The sequence below is a fragment of the Equus asinus genome, chromosome 8 (assembly GCF_041296235.1).
Source record: "Equus asinus isolate D_3611 breed Donkey chromosome 8, EquAss-T2T_v2, whole genome shotgun sequence".
NCBI lineage: Eukaryota > Metazoa > Chordata > Mammalia > Perissodactyla > Equidae > Equus > Equus asinus.
The window spans coordinates 99,855,842-99,877,002 of record NC_091797.1 but is presented as its reverse complement, the minus strand read 5'-3'; the positions used below and the strand labels follow the sequence as shown (position 1 = coordinate 99,877,002).

General features: G+C 49.3%; 1 protein-coding gene across 2 annotated transcripts; it reads left to right on the top strand.

Moving 5' to 3' along the window:
* Positions 1–2,969: 2,969 nt before the first annotated feature.
* On the top strand, positions 2,970–20,959 carry ZNF74 (zinc finger protein 74). 2 transcript variants are annotated; one of them, XM_014836275.3, is made up of 5 exons: positions 2,970–3,447; positions 3,848–3,933; positions 13,623–13,743; positions 14,195–14,290; positions 15,337–20,959. In XM_014836275.3, the coding sequence occupies exons 1-5, from the start codon at positions 3,414–3,416 to the stop codon at positions 17,043–17,045; spliced, it is 2,046 nt and encodes a 681-aa protein (XP_014691761.3). In that variant the 5' UTR covers positions 2,970–3,413; the 3' UTR covers positions 17,046–20,959. The 2 variants fall into 2 exon arrangements, with proteins under 2 accessions (XP_014691761.3, XP_044631270.2); XM_044775335.2 differs by lacking the exons at positions 2,970–3,447; positions 3,848–3,933 and adding an exon at positions 12,378–12,612.
* The last annotated feature ends 202 nt before the right edge of the window (positions 20,960–21,161 follow it).

The following is a 21,161-nucleotide window of genomic DNA, read 5'->3' as shown; positions in this document are numbered from 1 at the left end:
TTGCCTATCTTTTCTTGTAAATTCTTTAACATATTTATAATAGTTGTGTTAAACACTTCATCTGCTAATTTCATCATCTGAGTCATCTCTAGGTTTCCTTATACAGACTTTTTTGTCTTGATTATGAGTCATACTTTTCTGCTTTTTTGCATGTCTAGTAATTTTTTCTTTTGAATTGGCCATTGTGCATCATGCTTTGAAGTGGTTCTGGATCCTGTTATCTTCCTCTAAAGAGTATTCAGTAGTTCATTCAAGCAGGCAGTTAAATTATTCACCTTGACCCTGTGGAAGTTTGGTTTTAGGCTTTTTAGGTAGTCTCTTTTAGTTTTGCCCTTAGTCCTTGGGTACATCCTTTAACTTGGGGCTGTAGTTCTTATCCTCTGGGGTTCCAATGGGAAGCTCCAGGTATCTAATAAATCCCTTGGTGAGATTTGAATGCAAAACTGTTGAAATCTCCACTCAGCTTTTTAGTCTTTCAACTGATCTTTCCCCTGCGTCCTTGGAGTCTTGTGCAGTTTAGGAGTCACTCAAGGATTTAAGGGGAATTTTTATACAGATTTTGAGGCTTATCCCTATTTGGCAGCCTCTGTTCCTGGATTTTCCCTCTCAATTTAGAACCATCTGGAACCCCTACACTCTGACCTCTCAATTGTCAGCCCTTTAAGACTATTGCTTTCTGCTTGAGACCTATTCCTCTGTGCAAGCTTATAATTGTCATTGGCACGAGGGATAGTCTGATACAACTACTTTGTCATTATTGAAACATGTATTTAGGTTGTAACGCCAAAAATTTAATGTAATAAGTAACAGAGTAAGACGTTATTAATGTGTTTTGGTCTCTAAAACCTCACATTTTTAAACCTGCCATTTTAGGGTGTTATATATATTCATATTTCTTTGGAACTTCACATAGCTCTGCTAATCATCCCTCAGGATTTTACGTGGATAGGGAACTCAGAGGTCAGAAAGTGACCTGGGACCTCTCTCACTCTAAGTGAGAATCTTACGCTAAGTATTCTTGAATAAATCCCTTTCACAGCTCCAGAATTCTAGTCAGAACACAGGAATAACAGCACCCACACATCCACTCCATTGTAGGCTAGATACCTCCCTGTAGCTACTGTCTTGTTACTTTCCAGGGCTGGTGGGCAGAGATGCGAGTGGACAGAGCACTCAATACAACTCCTGGGATTGTACTGATTTACATAGTCACACACCTAGATCCGTGAGACCCACAGTGACATACAATGTACACATGGGCACAGATATACAAAGATGCACAAACCGATGAGCCCTGCGGGTACACGCACACACAGAGTGACATACAGAGCCATATATACAGACACACAGTCACTACTGGACCTATGAGACTCACAGTCCCACAAACTTACAGAGGTGCATACCCACCCTGATACACATCAGAATTGTGAGAGAACATCCACACACATACAGGTCTACAGATTGACCTGTGCAAGACATACACATACTGTACACAGAACACACCCAGGCAATCAGACATAGATGATCCTTTGAACCAGAAACTAACAGTCCCATAAAAGAACACACAGAAGGGCACATGCACAAGTACACACACTAACTCATTCAGACCTGTGTGACCACCGTGAGACATACCCACACGCACACGAACATGTATTTATACAGACTCAGACCAGACCTGTGATTCAACAGCTATATGTAAACACACAGAATCACACCAGACTCACAAGCAAGCGCACAGGCGCATACAAGTTACACTCCCACGTACAGAAGCCTGCACACATGCACATATCCAGTCATACACCGGAACTGTTAGGCAGCAGCCACATACAGGCTCACACACTCACCTGTGCATAGGTGCATGCATACACTCTTTCTCAGAGGCACACTCACACAATCAAACACAGATGAGAAATGTAAGGCAAGAGCCACACAAAGTCAGAAATGAACGTAGAGTGGTTGTGCGCACACATACAAACTAACCTTGATCTGTTACACCCATCGAGACTTAAATACATACAGATTTACAGATACACAAAGACTCACACAGTGACCAGCCTGTAAGGCAACAGTCACATGTCACAATACTCACAGATTCACAACTGGACTTGGGAGGCTCAGGTGCACAAAGTCCCACACCCTCTCAGGCTCTTGTCCTGGGTCTGCTATTGAACACGGGTTGTGCACTCAGCACGCGAGTCTTGCCACCCAGGAGTCAAGTGAGAGTCAAGTGACAGTCAAGTAGAAATCCGGTAATTAACTTCGGTTCTGGAGTTACTCAACCTAGCTCCACCTCCTTCTGACTGTGTGACCTGGACCAAGTTACTCTATCTCTCTGCGCCCCAGATTCCTCATCTAGAAAACGAGGGTAATAGTTACCAAACCTTACTGGGCTATTGTGAGCATTCTGCCAGAATAAATATGTCAAACCCTTGGAAACGTGCCCGGCATGCCATCAGTGCTCAGTAAATATTAGTTGTTATTGGCGTCATCACTGTGTAAATGTTAGAGCGCTGTGTCAAAGCTGGGCCACCATCCAGACCCTCCTTCTCGAGTTCCTGGGGCCTGACAGCGGGGCTGGAGCTCTCCCTCCGCGGGGGTCCCAGGTGCCAACCCACCACTCCCAGCATCCCCAGGGCCAGAGGCGTGAACCTTTCCTGCAAAGATGGATGGCACACCTGACACCACCGGGAGACACACACACACAGCGGCCCAGCACGAGGATGGATACAAACGCACATGCACACGCACATGCGCGCACACACACAAACGCAGTTAGATTTTGAGATACTTCTGCAGCAAGGGGTGGAGTCTGGAGAGAGCGGCGCCACACGGTTGCTGGCCCCGGAACCACACTTCCCAGAAGGCTGTGCCACACGCTCGTCCGGGTCGGGTCTTTGCCGGGGCTCCAGACGCCCTCTGGGAAACGGAGTCCGCCACCAGCGCGGCGCAAAGCTTCCCGGGAGATGTGGTTCGCGTCCGCTCCGCGCAGGCGCACTCTCGCGTGGCGGCCGCAGAGGTGCTCCTTTGTGGCGGTCTGTGTCGTTTTGTGGGAGGCTGGTCCGCTCGCTCGCGCAGCCGTCCGACGGTCGGTCGGTGTGTCGGTTCGCCCGGGGCCTGTCTGCGGGCCTTCTCCGCGCCCGCCCGCTCCGGGCAGCTGAGCCCGGCCCGCCCCGGCCCCGCGCGCGTCCCCGGGCGGAGTGTGGGGCGGCTGCGGGGGATGCGGCGCGAGCGCAGCCTGGGGCTGGGGGCGCCTGCCGAGCCTGCCTGACCCCGACCGCAGGGGGCGCAGGGGGCTCCCCTGCAGGCTTCTGTCTCTGAGCCCCAGGAGCAGCACCCGCTCCTCTGGGCCTGGCCTGGGGCCCGGGAGGCTGCAGAGGTGCCCACGCCTCCAGGGAACGCTGCCGAGGGGCGCCATGGAGACCCCTGCCTCGAAACCCCGGGAGACAGGTACAGTTGGCTCTTTTAGTCAGTGGGGCTGTGGATTTGCACTTGAGACTGACACTCAGAGAGGTGAGGCTCGTTTCTCCGAAGCACCCAGCAGAATCGGGCCTCCTGCCTCTTCCCCGTGCACAGCTCCCCGTGTTCCCACTGTCTCAGGCATGCTGAAAAGAGGAAGGGAATGGCAGTGTTCTTCCTCCTTAATTGGAGTGTCTGAGACATGGAGTGGCAGAATTAAGCCCTGATGCTGTTTCAGAATGTGCCAGATAATGGAGCTCCCTTCCGAACCCACCTGCGGGCCGTTCCTGGCTCCTCACTGATTCTCCCCCGCGCCCGGGGTGGGGTGGGCTTTGGCTAGGCTGGTGGCTATGGGCAGACCAGCCCTGCGTCACTCATTTCTCCTTCCCAGCTCTGTCCTCTCAGGACCGTGCTCTTGCCCTCAAAGAGAATCCAGAGGATACACTGGGTCAGGGTCTCCTGGAAGCCAGGTCCGAGGTGAGTGGCTGTTGTTTCTTTCTTTTGGACATGTCCTTTGTGAAGAGGTTTGGGACCTTCCTTCCCCTGCCCAGGATCTTCAGTCACCCAGACACTACCTCCCCCCCACCCCCGCCACCGGGGAGCCTTCTGTCCTGTCCTCAGGAAGCTCTGGGCGAGGGGACAGCCCTGGTTGAAAAGTCCGGGTGGCGCCCCATATGTGCTGTCAGGATGAATGTCCCTTCCAGCCTGATTCAGTCCAACAGGGTGGGTCAGCTTCCCGGGACCTGAATGCCCAGCGTCGTACCAGGAGCTCCAAAGACTGGTTTTAGTGAAACCCTCCAAGTAGGTGACAGCTTCCAGAAGATCACTTGCTCGTCTGTACATGCAGACCCAGGGGATGTTTGTGGCAGTTGGTCCTTCTGCTGGGATGGAATCAGGTAGGGGTATGGAGCAGCTGAAGGAGGGGCTGCATGGCAGCGTTGGGGTCAGAGTGATGGTAGAGGGTGCGTCCTTGTGTGCTTTTCCTCTGCACCAGGCTCCTAACATGGGTCTTCATGGAAAAACCTGGTTGTTTAGGAGATCTGAGGGCTCAGCAAGGAATCGGTCCTGGGGCCACTTCTGCAGCTGAGCGGAGCCCGAACCCCTCCTTTTACAGACTTTGGGGTTTGCTCCTCATTTTATTCTACCGCCTAAAACACCCCCACCCATCAGAATATTTAGAAGGGTACCGTTGATAAGGAAGGTGTGGGGTAGTGAAAAGGTCTGGGAGGTTTAGGCTCCTTTGACTTTTTTAGGATTTTGTGGTTCTCTCTAGCCTCCCACTTGAAAGAGCTCTCTCTGATTACAGAAAGGTGGGGATGCTGTAGAACACGTATCGTGAGATGTGCCTCGCTTCCATAATGTTTGAGTTGCTCTATAGTTCTATAAAACACTCAGGAGACGTGACAGTGAAATGCAATCCGTGATCCGTGATAAGTCATAGATCCAAAAAATTCCATCAAAGGCAATTTGGGACAATTGAGGAAATTTGAAAGTAGACTATATCTTAGATAATGTTGTATCAATGTTGAATTTTTTGGGTGTGATAATGGCACTGTGATTGTGTAAGAGAATATCCTTAGGAGCTACAAGCTGAAGAACATACGGTGAGATACCATGATGTCTGCAACTTATCTTCAAATGGTTCAGGAAAAGTGTGCATGTGTGCGCACAGGTGAGTGACTGCCTCAAAGAGGTGGCACCTTTCTTGTGCACAGGTGTTATTCCTAAGACATCAGTTTCTTAGATCCTTGAGTAACTAGTCCCACTCTCCTGAGCGCTCTTCACTCCCAGCAGTCTCACTCACACTCATGGTCAATGATTCCGCTCTCCTGGGACATCCCCCAGGTCTCTTCTGACTTCTCTCCTAGTTTCATTACCACATCTGCATTTGATTCTCCCACACACCCCTGGGCTTTTTGTTTCCCATCTGGCAGAATGAAGACACACCAGATGTGGGCTTCTCCCAGTGGGTTGGGAACACCCCCCCCCCCCCCAAAGGGCCTCTACAAGGCTCAAATCCAACCTGCTCTGGCCTGTTAACTCCCCCACACACACACTGGAGCCACGTAGCCTCCGATGGCCCCCTCTTGCCAGCACTGCATTCTGATGTCTCTGGAGCTTGATTTCTGCCCGGTTTTTCTCCTTCCCTCTGCCAGTGCTGCCATCATTATGCTTCATCCCTGTGTGCCTCAGTTATGGGCATGTTCTCAGCATGTGTCCTCACCCCCACCTTGAAATCCAGTGGGTTTTTTGGCATCAGGTTTATTGAGGTATAATTTATATACAATATGGTTCTCCAGTTTTAAGTATAGGATTTGATGAGTTGTGGCAAGTTTACACAGTTGTGTGCCCAGCGCCACAATCATGATATCAAACATTTCCATCACCGAAAAGTTCCCTCATGTACCTTTGCAGTCACTCCTCTCCCCAGGCTCCTTGGCAACCACTATAATTTCACCTTTTTAAGAGTTTCACATGGAATTACATAGTACGTAGTCTTTTGTTTCTGACATTTCTCTTAGCATAATGCTTTTGAGTTCATCCATGTCATTAGGGGAATCAGTAGTTTGTTTGTTTTTCTTGCTGAATAATATTCTTTTGCATTAGTTTACAGGGGCCGCCATAGCAAAGTGCCACAGACTAGGTGATTTAAACACACAGATGCATTGTCTCCCAGTTCTGGAGGCTGGAAGTCCAGGATCAAGGTGTCAGCAGGGTTGGTGTCTTCTGAGGTCTCTCTCCTCGGCTTGTATATGGTGCCTTCTCCCTGTGTCCTCACATGGTCTCCCCTCTGTACATGTCTGTGTCCAAAGTTCCTCTTCTTTCATTAAGGACACCAGTCCTGTTTGATTGGGGCTCACCCTAATGACCTCATCTTACCTTAATCCCCTCTGTAAAGACCCGTCTCCAAACACAGTCACATTCTGAGGTGCCAGGAGTTAGGGCTTGAACACACAAAGTTAGAGGATGTAATTCAACCCATAACACTATTGTATGGCTATTCCACAATTTGTTTCATTCACCAGCTGGTGGACATTTAGGTTGTTTTCAGGTTTTGGCTATTACAGATAAACCTACTATAAATGTTTGACTACAAATATAGACATGTTAATTTCTCTTGGATAAATGTAAGAGTGGAATTGCTGAGTCTGATAGTAAATATATGTTTTGTTTTGTTTTCTGTTTTAAAGAGGAATTCTTTTTAATTTTATTATTTATTTATTATTTGTTTACAGGGAAAGATTCACCCTGAGCTAACATCTGTTGCCAATCTTCCTCTTTTTTTTTTCCTTCCTCCCCAAAGCCCCAGTACATGGTTGTATATTCTAGTTGTAAATCCTTCTAGTTCTTCTTATGTGAGCTGCTACCATAGCATGACAACTGACAAATGGGTGGTGTGGTTCAGCAACCAGAAAACAAACCCAGGCTGCCGAACTTTAACCACTAGGCCATCAGGGCTGGTTCTAAATATATGTTTAATTAACAATTTTATTGATCTTTTCAAAGAGCCATCTTTTGGTTCCATTTTCTTCAGAAAATGAAGATTTCAGATTTTTTCTGTTGCTTTTCCATTTTCTATTTTGTTGATTTGTGACTCTTGATTATTTCCTTCCTTTCCTTTGGTTTCTTTGGTTTCTTTAGGTGTTGATTTGGCACCCTTCTTCTTTCCCCTTTTAGCATTCAATGCTATGAATTTCTCTCTAAGCACTGCCTTAGCTACATCCCATAAATTTTGTTGTGTTGTATTTTCATTTTCATTCAATTCAAAATAGTTTCTAATTTCCTTTGTGGTTTCTTCTCTCAACCATGAGTTATTTAGGAGTGTGTTGTTTAATTTCCAAATATTTGGGGGATTTTTCAGATATCTTTCTATTATGGGTTTCTAATTTAATTCTGTTGTAGTTAGAGAAGGAACTTTGTATGATTTGAATTCTTTCAAATTTACTAAGACTTACTTTATTGCCCAGAGTGTGGTTTATCTTGGTAAATGTTCTGTGTGCACTTGAAAAGGATATGTATTCTGCTTTTGTTGACTAGAGTGTTCTGTAAATGTCAGTTAAGTCAAGTTGAATGATATATCCTTACAGATTTTCTGCTTACATGTTCCATTGATTATTGAGAGAGATTATTGTTGAAATCACTAAGCATAATTGTGGATTTTTCTATTTCTCTTTTCAGTTTTATCAGATGTTTCCGTTATGTATTTTGAAGCTCTGTTAGTAGGAACATCTATATTTAGGATTGTTGTGAGCTCTTCATGAATTGATACTGTAATAATGGTCATTTGTAAAGTATCTCTTTCTGACGATGTTCCTCGCTCTGAAATCTTTGTCTGATGTTAATATAGTCATGTCACCATTCTTTTGATTAGTGTCTGCAGTGTATATCGTTTCCCATTCTTTCACTTTTGATCTATCTTTGTTTGTTTTTAAAGTGGGTTTCTGTAGCTGGCATATAGTTGAGTCTTACTTTTTTTTATTCAGTCTGACAATCTCTAATTTTTAATTGGAGTTTGACCATTCACATTTAGTGTAATTATTGATATGGCTGGATTTACACCTGCCATTTTGCTGTTTCTCTTCTATATATCTTGTGTCTTTTTTGCTTCTGTTTCTCTCTTAATGCCTTCATGTGAGGTAAACAAACACTGTTTTACTATACTCTTGTTTCCTCTGATTCTATTAACTTGTTTTTCCTTTCAGTTACTTGATTGGATGCTGGAGTGAATTTCCCTTTGTTGAGTGGTGGATCTTTTGGACTTCCGTCAGCCTTTGTGGGGTTTGTTGTGGGATGCAGGGAAGCTGTGTGGTACTGGTGAGGCTTTCAGGGCTAGCTTTCAGGTTGAGTGAAGGTTGGTCCAAATGAGCCTCCAGTCTCAGGCTAATTTTGCCTTGTCAATGAAGCAGTGCCCTTCTGGGGACTTTGCTCAGCACCCTGTACAGCAGAAGGACATACCACTCTGGCCAGTCAAAACACAGACTGTTCCCAGCACTGTGCGAGTTCTAGTGATCATTCTACTTCCTTCTTTCTGGCGTTTCTCTCCCTGGTTGGAGGTTGTTTCCTCCCAGGCACACACGCCTCAGCCCTCAATCAGTCTCGAGTGGATCCAGAGTTCTGAGTCTGTGCAGCTCCCTCTGCTCTGGCATGCTGCCCTGCAAATTTTAGCCTTCTTGGTCTCCCCAAACCCTGTCCTCTGCGTCCTGCCCCCCTCAGACCGCAGGCCCTGTCTGGGCGCCCACTCCCAGCACTGCAGTCTGGAATTGCTTCCTGCTGGGGAGGAGAGACAGCTGTGAGGCTTGCTTTGTTTGTCTCCCTTCTCTCAGGGCTCTCTGTTCTGTGCTGTCCCTTGTCCAGTGTCTGGAGATGGACGGTTATTTCATATATCTTGCCCAGTTTACTCGTTTGAGGTAAGAGGGCAGATCTGGCCCCTGTTATCCCTGTGTGGCTGGGAGCAGAGCAGGAAGCCCTATTATTATAACAGAACCCTGTTATTGTTCTGCTTCTTGACACCTCTGGACCATGCTCAGAAGCTGTGCGTGTCCCGCCCTCCTGCCTTCCATCTGTCTTGCCTGCTGTGGAATACAAACACCATGACCTTGGGGTAGACATCTTCATACTCTGGCCACAGTGGCGCCACCCACTGCTCTGACGCCCCTCATCCACTGCGGCCTGCCACACTGCTGGAGCTCCCCAGACATGCAGTGTCAGAACGCCCCCAGCCCCGCTCCCCTCCAACCTCAGTTCCTTCTGCTGCCAAGTTCTGTGCCCCTGCCCACCCTCCTGTGGTCTACCCTTCCTCTCCTGCCTGAGACAGCAGGCTTCCCTGTTAGAGCTCTGTGTGCAGCTGGACGGCTGTTCTCTTCTCAGAGAGCCAGGGACTGGGTCTCTGACCTCTTGGTATGCCCAGCCAGCGGGGTGGGAGATGGCCATCTGGGGGCTGACAGACACTGGACCCTTTCCTTGGTATCCAAGACTGGCATACTGTTACCCCATTTCATTCCCTCCTCAACAGGGGGAGGCCTCATCGTTCCCATTGCATGCTACAGCTGGAGAAACTGAGGCTCAAGGAAGCTGGGTGGATGGGCCATAATGATAACGCTAATCCCTGCTCTGCTTTGATTTTCCTTCTTCATTGAAAACAACTTTTTTTAAATTTCCAAAAACAGTATTTGCTTTGTAACAAGTTACACAGCACAGCCTTTTAATCTCCTCCTTTGCCTGCGTGTACGATCTCGTTTCCTTGAGACAAACAGTGTCCTCTGTTCTGGTGTTTATCTTCCACCTCTCCCTCCTTGTTCACACAAGCAAACTTGAACATAGACAGACATCAGGGCTTAAACGAGATGGAATCATGCTGTACACATTCTAGTGCTTCCCTTGTTTTGTTGAGACGGAATTCCCGTACCACAGAGTCCACCCTTTTCAGGTATACAGTTCAATGGTTTAGTGTGTTCACAAGGTGGCACAGCCATCACTATGGTTAATTTTAGACCGTTTTCATCACCCCAAAAAGAAACCCCTGCCCATTAGCAGGCCCGCCTCTTCCCCCTCCCCTCCAGCCCTCAGCAACCACACATCTGCTTTGTGTCTCTGTATTTGCTTGTTCTGGGCATTTCATACAAACGGGATCATTCAATTTGTGGCCTTCTCTGTCTGGCTTCCTTCACTTGGCATGATGTGCACCGTGTTCATGATGTGCACCGTGTTCCTTTGGATAGCTGCGTTCTTCATGGTCTGCCTGGATGCCTGTGCCCTAATTTAGCCAGCTGTCCTAAGCCGTGGTGGCCAGTTTGGGTCAGTACAGTGCTGCAAGACCCAACCATGCATTTGCGTCCTGTGCAGGAACTCCTGTGGTTTTGGTGTAAATATCCAAAAGGGTAGAGCCGTTCCTACTCCTGCCACAAGCGCTTCCTCATGGCCAGGCATCAGGTTTTAATTTGTGCTACCCTGATAGGTGAAAAGTATTTATCTTATTTTTGTTTTCCTATGGCTTTTTAAAATTTTTGGTGAACAAGACTGGCCCTGAGCCAGTAACATCTGTTGCCAATCTTCCTCTTTGTTTTTTCTCCTCAAAGCCCCAGTACACAGTTGTATATTGTAGTTGCAGGTCATTCTAGTTCTTCTGTGTGGGACGCCACCACAGCATGGCCTGACGACGGTGCCGTGTCTGCGCCCAGGATCCGAACCAGCAAAACCCCAGGCCTCTGAAGCCGAGCATGCGAACATAACCACTACGCCACCAGGCTGGCCTCTTGTTTTTGTTTTGATTTGCATTTTCCTGACAAAAATTATTCATCTTTTTACAAGTCCATTGGAAATTTGTGTTTCCTCCTCCTTGAATGGCTTTTTCTTGTTTTTAACATTTTGAAACATTTGAAACAGTAATAACAACCTTCTGTGTACCTACTTTGAAAAATTAACAGATGTCCAAATTTTGTCATATTTGCTTTAGACCATTTTAGAAAAACAAAACATTGAGGGTAAAGGCAAAGTGTTTTTTGCGTCCTCCCCTGCCTCCTCCTCTCCTGCCCTCCCCAGTCCGTGAGAGGACCAGAGATGGCGGCACGGCAAACACTGCTGGCACTTCTCACATGGCTGTGACTCACTGAGTCCTCACTGCCATCGGTGGCGTTCTTACTGTCAGCATCTCATGTTATAGACTAGGGAACTGAGCCACCCCCACACACACAGCAGTAAGCAGGAGTGGGGAGTCCACCAGTCACAGGGCTCAGAGCTTGTGCCCATTCGCCGGATGGTGGAGCTCGCGCATCTGAGTATTCATAAACGCCACACGGTACTATGTGTGTTTCTGGATGGTTCTGTAAAGGGTGCCACACTGGGCTTGGGTCCCTCAACCTGCCTTTGTCCCCACTGCTGTGCTCTTGAGAGCTCCCCATGGGGACAGGTTAGCTAGGCCTGTTCCTTTTACTGCTGCGCAGTTTGTTTCCAGTGTTTTCGCAGTCACTCTGGGCTGGGTGGGAATCTCAAAGTGAACAAGGCTCAGGAAACAGGCTCTCTACTAGAGACGGTAGAATTGCTTGCCAAAGCAGATGTCCCCTGCCACCTGCACAGCGGCGGAAGGCCATCCGGTTTCCCCATGGACCGGCCCATGCTTGGTGTTTTCAGACTGTAAATGTTTTGCCTCCTGCAATGTGTGAAATGGTCTCTTGCTGCTGTATTTTTCATTTCTGGATGTCTAGTGAGATTGCGCATCTCCCTGTGTGCTCATCAGCTGTTTGCAAGTCTTGTATGAATTATCTGGTTATATCCTATGCCCATTTTTCTCTTTCTTAGTGATTTTTCAATGTTCATGAAGAAAATGTAAACTTCCATGGAGCAAATATCAATCTTGTCCTCATGGTTTCTGGGTTTTCTGTCATGCTGGTGGCCTCTGCCGCCCAGGGATTTACAGAATTGTCTCCCATGAGTCTTTGCGTTTAGATCCTTGTTCCACCTGGAGCTGGTTTTGTGTGTGGTATGAAGGGTCGCTTCGTCTCTCTTACTGTTTCGTGTTGACGTTTGTCTCAGTCAGCTCAGGGCCACCATAACAAATTACCACAGACTCGGGGGCTTAAATGACAGAAAATTATTTTCTCACAGCTCTGGAAGGTGGAAGGCCAAGATCAGGTGCCAGCGGGATCCATCCCTGGTGAGGGCTCTCCTGCCAGCCTGCAGATGGCCGCTTTCCCCGTCCTCACATGGCCTCTCCCGCGGGGGTGCAGTGGGGAGAGAGCGCCACCGTCCTCATCTCAGAAGAACGCCAGTTCTGTCGGATTAGGGTCCACCCTTAGGACCTCGTGTAACTTCAGCTACCTCCTCCAGACCCCATTGCCAAGTGCAGTCACACTGGGGGTCAGGGCTTCAACATCTGAATTGCTGGGGCCACGGTTCAGTCTGCAGCAATGTTGAGAACAGTCTAAAAGTATCAGCCACTTTTAAAACGAAAGGTCAAAGCTCCAGTGAGCCCAGAGGGCGTCCCCGCTTTTCCTGACTGCCTGGCAGGCTCCTGGTAGGAGGAGGCTTCATCTCCAGGCGTGACGGTCTGCACCCCCTGCCTGACTCTGGGCGCTGACGTGGATCCAGGGCTTCCGGAGAACCAGCTGGTCCCTGGGAGCTTGGCCCCACACCAGTCACTCCCCAGCGAACACTTATGAGGTGGGAACCAGGCCTCCCTCCGTCGGCTGCTTCTTCATTCTTGTGTCGAAGTTAGCGCTCTCTAGAGTTCGGGCCAGGCTCCCCTGGCGTCCTGGAAGAGAGAGCAGTTAGTCAGCAGCTGCTTAGAAAACAGCCTGCTCACCCTTGCCGCCTGAGGTCGGAGCCCTGACGGGTCCTGAGAGCTTATTTGCTGGCAAGTAGGGATCCAGAGTGGGGCTGGAGCGTGACAAGCATGGGGACCTCAGGGCGGCAGCCTGGAGGCACCAGAGCAGGTGGGGAGCCCTGGCCAGCCGGCAGAAGAGCCTGAGGTTCAAGAACAGGTGGAGTCATTTGGGGCTTTCATACTACTTGGAACTGGGGTGACTGGGTGGGTGCAGGAGCTTACCCCACAATCAGTGACTGGCGTTGGGGGAGGGAGGGGACAGGACATGGGTGGGATGGGCTGGGACGCGGGCCCAGGGAAGGCAAGGGAGCAGGGGGTCCAACGGGAAGGAGTAGGGGACAGGCAGGCAGGACTGGAGCAGCTCCCTTGGTCAGAGGACTTGTTGATAAGTGCAGGGTCTCCTTCCTTAGGGATAATAATGGCTTCCTGCCTGGGCTTGAGTCCTTTCGCAGTGGTGAAATTTGATAGGGTTTCTCAGTTCTTTGTATTATTCTTTCAAGTTCTATACGTTTGATATTCTTGACCCCAGGAAACATGGCATCTTACCCAGAACCTATTACAGCAGCCTACATGCCTGCCACACCACCCACACATGGGCTGCCCACTTAGCGGGACCCTCCTGGTCCAGAAGGCTGGGGTCCGCATGGCGCTTCCCAGCCCAGTTGTGGTATGTACGTTGGGGCTGTATGACAGATGGCGTCTACAGCACAGCCTTCCACGCTCTGGAGGTCACCGAGGTTAACCCTTTACTCCTAAGGTCTCAGTCAATGCGTGGCTCCCTTGGAACCATGAACATAGTCTGAATCACTCTTGTCCTGGGTGAATGAGAACGCACATGTCATTCCAGGTCACTTTCAAGGATGTGGCCGTGGACTTCACCCAGGAGGAGTGGGGCCAGCTGGATTCCCCTCAGAGGGCCCTCTACCGAGATGTGATGCTGGAGAACTACCAGAACCTTCTTTCCCTGGGTAAGTCAGCTCCCCAAGGCTCAGAGTCTGCAGTCTGGGCACTCTGCCATGCTGCGGGTATTGCCGAGCCTCCCTTGACCAACCACCCTGGGGCCGGGCTCGGCAGGATGCTGGGGTTGTGATCTCTACCCCCACGCTCTCATGGCGGGGCTCAGCCATGCCACCTGCATCCTTGTCTGGAGGTGTGGCTGGCTCCAAGGTGGGGCCCGGAGGGGGTCCTGGAAGCCCATCTTGCCCCGGAGCTTTCCAAAGGAGATAGAAGGGGATGTCGGTCCCCGTGGGGTCCTCAGAGTACATGCCCCAGTTTGAGTTCTGAGTCTGAGATCCCATCCCTGGGGACGGCACACACCTCCCAGTGCTGGCCAGTGCTGTTCCTGGGGCTGTTTGTGCTGTCGGCCGGTTCTGGAAAGCCACAGGACACAGAGCTGCGCCACTTCCTCCCCATGAGCAGGGCCTCCGGTCTGCAAGCCAGACGTTATCTCCCACCTGGAACGAGGCGAGGAGCCGTGGCAGGTACCCGGAGAAGTCCCTGGAGCAGCTCGTCCAGGTGAGCAGGGGACACGGGAAGGATGTAGAGCCCCCACTTCCCAGGCCCCCTTCCCATGGCCCTTTGTGGCCCTGCCATCGTGGCTCTGCTTTCTTTCTACAGTCCACTGCCCTGGCTCCATCTGCACCTGCTCAGTGCCCTTTCTAGAACCTTCCCTTGTCTCCTGCCTTCAACACACACATTGAGCACCACCTGTGTGCCAGGAACTGCTGGGAATACAGCAGTGAACGAAGGCAAAGCTGTCTGCCTTGTGTTGGTGGGAGGCAGAAGTGACACCTGTGTGTGTGGAAACACTCAGCAAAGGGCGATTGTTCACTGGAGCCCAGAGAAATGAGGCAGAGCAGGGGTGGGGAGGGTTTGTGGACCTGGAGTCAGGGCTTCACTCACTGAGAAGGCAGTGTCAGCCTGGGGACTGGCAGAGACAGGGAGACGGTTCGCTGTCCTCCCCAGTTCACGGAGGTGGCTCTGGGAGCTGCCTGGGAACGCCTCTGAGGAAGATGTTCCCAGAACAGAGCTGGCAGGAGGATTCTTCAGCTTTTGAAGAGACATGTGCATCTCAGGGACAGAGAGCGCCATGACCGTCTCGAGTGCTCTGAAGGAAATGCTGAGGAGAGAGGTGGGGAGAGCTTTCCCTTCTGGCACCACGGGAGATTGAAACTTTATTGTTTTTGGACTTGAATTTACCCCGTGTTCACACCCAGTGCCTCCCTGATCCTGACACACTGTCACTCAGTAGACATCTCTGTGGGACATTTGTATCTGCCTGCCAGGCCTGTGCACTCTGCTCCTTTCCCAGCCACCTGGCTCTTTTCAAAATTCCCTTGGCTTCTCCGGTGGCTCTTGTCCCTGTTTATTGTCCCTGCTCTTCCTTCCTCCTTGCTGGCCTGTCTCATCCTGGGTGTGCACCTCTCGGCTCTCTGCCTTCGAGCTCTCCGACTCTGTTGGGCGCTGCTGTCTCTCCTGTGCTTATCTGCATCCCCGGGTCAGATTGCAAATCTGAGTTCCAGTGTCTGCTCACAGGAAATCGCATTTTCCATTTCTTACAGAACGGGAGCCTGGGTCTGAGACGGAGGAGTCATCTCCACAGCAGGGCATTTACAGAGAAGAGCCATCTCAGGAGCTGATCAGGGAGCAGCTGGCAGGGTCCAGTATCCACGGCCCCAGTCTGGGTGATGGGCGGGCCTTGGAGGGCCTGGTGGCTGCTGTGTCAAGACACAAAGCTGTGCTCTGGAGGCGAGCACCCACCAGCCTTGGGGACATTTCCACAGAGGGGCGCTGGCAGGGACATGAGACGTCTGAGAAGGATTCTCCCCTCAGGTGCACCCTCTTTGCCCTGCAGAGCATTCCTACAGAAGCAGACTCTCCTGACAGACATGTCGAGAATTTCCAGTCCAGTGAGGCTGTAACCCAGCACCAGAGAATGTGCACAGGGAGAAACTCTTGCAAGTCCAGTGAGCAGAGAAGACAACCATCTGCAAACAGGCAGCAGGGTGCTGGCACCAGGGAGGGTCTTTTTGTATGCAGCGAATGTGGGAAAGCCTTCCACCAGAGCTCCTCCCTCACCCTCCACCGGCGCTGGCATGCACGGGAGAAAGCCTACAAGTGCAACGAGTGTGGCAAGGCCTTCACGTGGAGCACCAACCTCATCGAGCACCAGAGGATCCACACGGGGGAGAAACCCTTCTTCTGTGGCGAGTGTGGGAAAGCCTTCAGCTGTCACTCGTCACTGAACGTGCATCATAGGATTCACACGGGTGAGAGGCCCTACAAGTGCAGTGCCTGTGAGAAGGCCTTCAGCTGCAGCTCGCTGCTTAACATGCACCTCAGGATCCACACTGGGGAGAAGCCCTATAAGTGTGGCGAATGTGGGAAGGCCTTCAACCAGAGGACGCACCTGACGCGGCACCACAGGATCCACACGGGAGAGAAGCCTTATAAGTGTGACGACTGCGGGAAGGCCTTCACTTGCCACTCGTCCCTGACCGTGCACGAGAAAATCCACAATGGAGACAAGCCTTTTAAATGCAGTGACTGTGGGAAGGCCTTCAACAACCGCTCCCGCCTCACCCTGCACCAGAGGACCCACACCGGGGAGAAGCCCTTCAAGTGCAGTGACTGCGGGAAGGGCTTCAGCTGCCACTCCTACCTCGTCGTGCACCAGCGGATCCACAGCGGGGAGAAGCCCTTCAAGTGCAACGAATGCGGGAAGGCCTTCAGCTCCCACTCCTACCTCATCGTGCACCAGCGGATCCACACCGGGGAGAAGCCCTTCGACTGCAGCAGATGCTGGAAGGCCTTCAGCTGCCACTCGTCCCTCATTGTGCACCAGCGGATCCACACTGGGGAGAAGCCCTACAAGTGCAGCGAGTGCGGCAAAGCCTTCAGCCAGAACCACTGTCTCATTAAGCATCAGAAAGTCCATTCCGGGGAGAAGCCATTGAAGTGTAACGAGTGTGGCGAAGTGTTCACCTGGAGTGCCCACCTCACCGAGCACCAGCGAGCGCACAGCGAGGAGAAGCCCTTCACCCTCCAGCTCAACAAGCACCTGCTGAGCACCTACTTCGTGCCTGGTGGCCTGCTGGGCGCAGGTGGCACGAGTGTGAGTGGTGGGGACCCCATAGATGCACTGGGTGCAGAGGGCACAGGTGTGAGTGGCAGGGACCCCATAGATGCACTGGATGTGGCAAAGCTCCTGTGTGTGGTTCAGCCCTCGGTCAGCAGGAATTTCCCCCTGGGCAGCAAACCTGGAAATTGACCTGGTACGCTTGTCATCATCATGGTAGCCAGCCTTGTCCCCACCCAGGGTGAGCAGGGAAAGCACAGGGGCTCACATGTGCAGGCCGCCCGTCCCTCTGGATGCTTGCAACTTGCCCTCCAGCCCGCGTGCAGATCTCCCTCCTGCTGGGACACCTCTTCTGGAGGTCGTCACCCCCCGGGAAGGGCGACACTGGAAGCCAGGAGAGTTGAGGGCCATTTGAGGATGTCCTGTCGTCCTATTTTCCTTGATGGGGTCGGAAGTCACTGACAAGGCGATAGATCTTTCCTGCGGATACAAAGAAGCTATGTCAATTGTTGTGGCCTCAGATAGGCTCCTGGCGTGATTTCAATCAGGAATTCCTCTGTAAACTGTAATGTTTAGAATAATAATAAAAAATACCCCAGAAGAATTATGAACAGTATTACTTCCAAGTGAACGTTACTCTGTTCCAGGAGGGGAGAAGAATCTTAGATGGTGGGGGTTTGGGAAGATGTGTCTAGAAGCGTGCCTTGACCCCAGGCCAGTGAGGCTGCCCTGTGGGGCCTCTCCATACCCCACCGAGCTCAGCTCACAGCTCAGCTCCACGGGAGGAGCCGCTCCACGGAGACCCAGCCCCTGCTCTCTGCAGAGATGGAAAGCCCTGTTCAGCCGGGAGTGGTGGTGTTTCCACACAGCTGGGAGCAAGTATAAGCTGCTTCCTGAGTGACAGTACTTTACATTTGTATAGATGCTATAGTTTATGAAGTGCTTTTAGTATGCTTTTTAAAATTATGGAGACAAAATACCACATTTCAGAAAATGTGGATTTAAGGAAAGAATATGCCCTTAATTCTTAATAAAACTGCATTTCGCACTTTGATACATTCCCTTCTGCTTTTTTCATATTGCATTTTTACATTACTTTAAACATAGTGTATATATTCTTTTTATCTTTTTTCCCCCACTTAGCTGCATAGCAGAACTTTTTCCCAAGTAACTGCACTGTCTTTGGAGTTATAGTTCTAGATGGAGGCATAGTATTCCATTAGATATTCTTTTGTTGGAATATGCTGAAGTTGTTTCCGTGTTTTCACTATTGTAAATCATTCTTCATAGAACGTCTTTTTTGCATTATACGTCTTTAGTGTTTTCTTAGAGTAGATTTCTAGAAGTGAAAATTTTGAGAGAAAGGAAATGAGCAGCTTACGGAATCATTTGAGTATGTTTTTGGTTGGGTGATAACAAAGTAATACCGTTTCATTGCAAAGAAGCCAATTGGGGGGCTTGCCCCGTGGCCAAGTGGTTAAGTTTGCGTGCCCTGCTGCAGGCAACCCAGTGTTTTGTTGGTTCAAATCCTGGGCGTGGACATGGCACTGCTCATCAAGCCACGCTGAGGCAGCGTCCCTCATGCCACAACAAAGAATATACAACTATGTTCTGGGGGGCTTTGGGGAGAAAAAGGAAAAAAAAAATAAAATCTTTAAAAAAAAAAAAAAAGAAGCCAATTGGCAGTTCTCGTCAGGTAGGAACACCCGTGCACATCTGTGTCCTGGGGAGGCGCTAGTCAGAGCCAGGTGTCCACACAGTCCTTGTTGAGGCCACGGTGATGACACAGTGACATTCCTGGGCACCTGCCGCTCCAGTCTTTTCCTCTGCAGTGTCCATGAGCTGGCCTGGCAGGATGCGGGCCCCAGGGCTCTTCCTCTGTGACAAACAGGAAAGTTCTCTTTTACAACTGTGTTGGTAAAAGACAAATATGATCTAGGCTTGATTCGCTGTTATCATATTCATTTTTCTTATTTGAAAAGAAATTCAAATGGAAACCTCTCTGTGGGCCCGACACACCTGCCGTCTGCCCTGTGATGCCCTGGCTAACGGTGGCACCTGGTGCTTCCCGCGCACCTCTGCCGACTGACGGGGGCGACCAGCAGAAGTGGTTTTATTGTGGGTCTTTATTCTTGCAAATTATTTGAATGTGCCCTTTGCCCTTCTTTCCTCTGGAGTCTTGATGTTTTATTTACATATAAACTTTTTTTTCTCATTATATGAGTAGTATGTGTATATCGAAGAAATTTGAAAAAAAATCAGAAAATTATAACAATAAGAAGGACCCTAAGTATCAGTTCATGGGTCATGACCTGGAGATGGGTTTTCTTCTGGGTTTTTCTATGCACATACACATGTGCTTTTTCTCTTAAAACAAAACTGGATTCATACTCTGCATGTCATTTTTATCGTTTTCCATGTAACATTTTATGATGAGCATTTTCCGTGTTATAAAATATTTTTCAAGAACATTGGTGACATCATCTTATCTGCTCCTTTACTGTTGCACATCAAGATTATGCCTGTAAAGGATTCTGGAGCACAAAGCTGGGGGCCCATCTGTGATTGTTTCCTGAGTAAATGCTGAGACGTGCCATGAGCGGGCGCAGGCCAGGAGTGCGGCGAAGCTGCCGGGGACCCCAGGTCACACCCGGCGCCATGCTGCTCACTTCCGTGCCCCCCATGTCCAGCGCTCGGCAGCGTCTCCTCACTTGTTCTATTTGCCATTTTGATACATTGGGAATGTTATTGGTTCAGATTTTTTTACCTTTTTTTTACATACGCACACCGCCCCTCCCGCCCCCCACACCGCCTTGGCGCACTCATGTTCTCTTTGTTAATGTGTTTTTAATGTACAGAGGTTTTCAAATTCTGTGTAATTAGGTCTGTTCCATTTTATGTTTCCCCTTTATGTTTTGCCCTTGGAAATCCCCTTCCTTAAGTCCTGTTTTGGTTCCATATTTTACATTTAACTCTGAAGTCCCTCTAGTTGGGATGTGAAATCCAGGGTCCCTGCATCATGCTTGAATTGCATTCCTCAGTGTTCTGCAGACCTGGCTTTTCTATTTGTAGTTTTGTAATTTACTTTAATATATGGTAGGACCAGAACAACATTTTTAGTAGGTTTTTTTAAAGGTTGTTTGCTTTTTCCATCTATTCTTCCAGGTAACCCAGGATTCATTTTCTTGGAACTCAACCTCTTCATGCCCCTGCATATCTCATTGGCATTTTGATTAGAATTCGCTAGTTTGTGAAGAATTAATAGAGTTCTATACAATATCAAGGCCTCACATCAAAGAGTGCAGTAGACAATGGTTCATTCAGGTCTGCCTCTAACCATCAGAAACGTTTTACAGTTTTCCTCATATATGCTCTTAAATTTATTCTTAAGTTCATTCTAATTTTGTGGGGTTGTAAATTAGGTCTTTCTGTTATAAAATATTTAGAACAACTATTGATCGTATTTATCTTTTTGTATATTTATCTTATACCTAGCAACTTTACTGAGTTATTGTGAGACAGTCTAACAGTTTCTCAGTCTATTGGGTTTTCTAGGTGAACAGTCATATCACTTGGAAATAAAAGTTTGCCTCACCTTTTCTTATGGATAGCCTTTTATTTCTTATTAAGACCCACATCGGTTCGCACTTCCAGAGCAGCACTCCGCATTGGGGCCGTTGGTCATCTGTGGCAGACTCTGTTTGAGGTGGGGGACCAATGTGTGTCCACCTCAAAACACTTTGCCCTCTAAGACTGTTTGTAGCCGGGATGGCCGCACAGCCCAGCCCTGACTGAGGAGGCTCACATGGAAGTCTGCTAGAGATCTGAGGAAAGTCTTTGCTCTCCTGATAGGACTGCTCCTTCTTCCTCTCCTGCCCCTTCCTGCCTGGAACTTGGATGCAGTGCCTGGAGATATAGCTTTCTTGCACCCATGAGACAATTGAGGACAAAATCCACACATAGTGGAATGGCAAAATAGAAGGATCCTAGGCCTTGGATGAAAGTTTTGAGCAGCTGTTTCAGCCACCTACACTCAACTTCCTGAGTTCTTGTTATTTAAGAAAAATAAATAGTTTAAGTGCGTTTGTCCTTCTCACAGTGTTTCATTCCTCACTGGCACAGTGTCTGCGTCTTTATTCTGACTTGAAGGGAGACAGAGCTACTGTTTCACTGTTGGCTGAAATGCCGACCCTTGGCCATGACTGTTCATCACGTTAATGAACTGTCTTTAAGGCCTAGTTTGCTAAGGCTTAAAAAAATCAAGACTGGATGCTGGGTTTTACCAAACATCTTCTTGGCATACTTCAG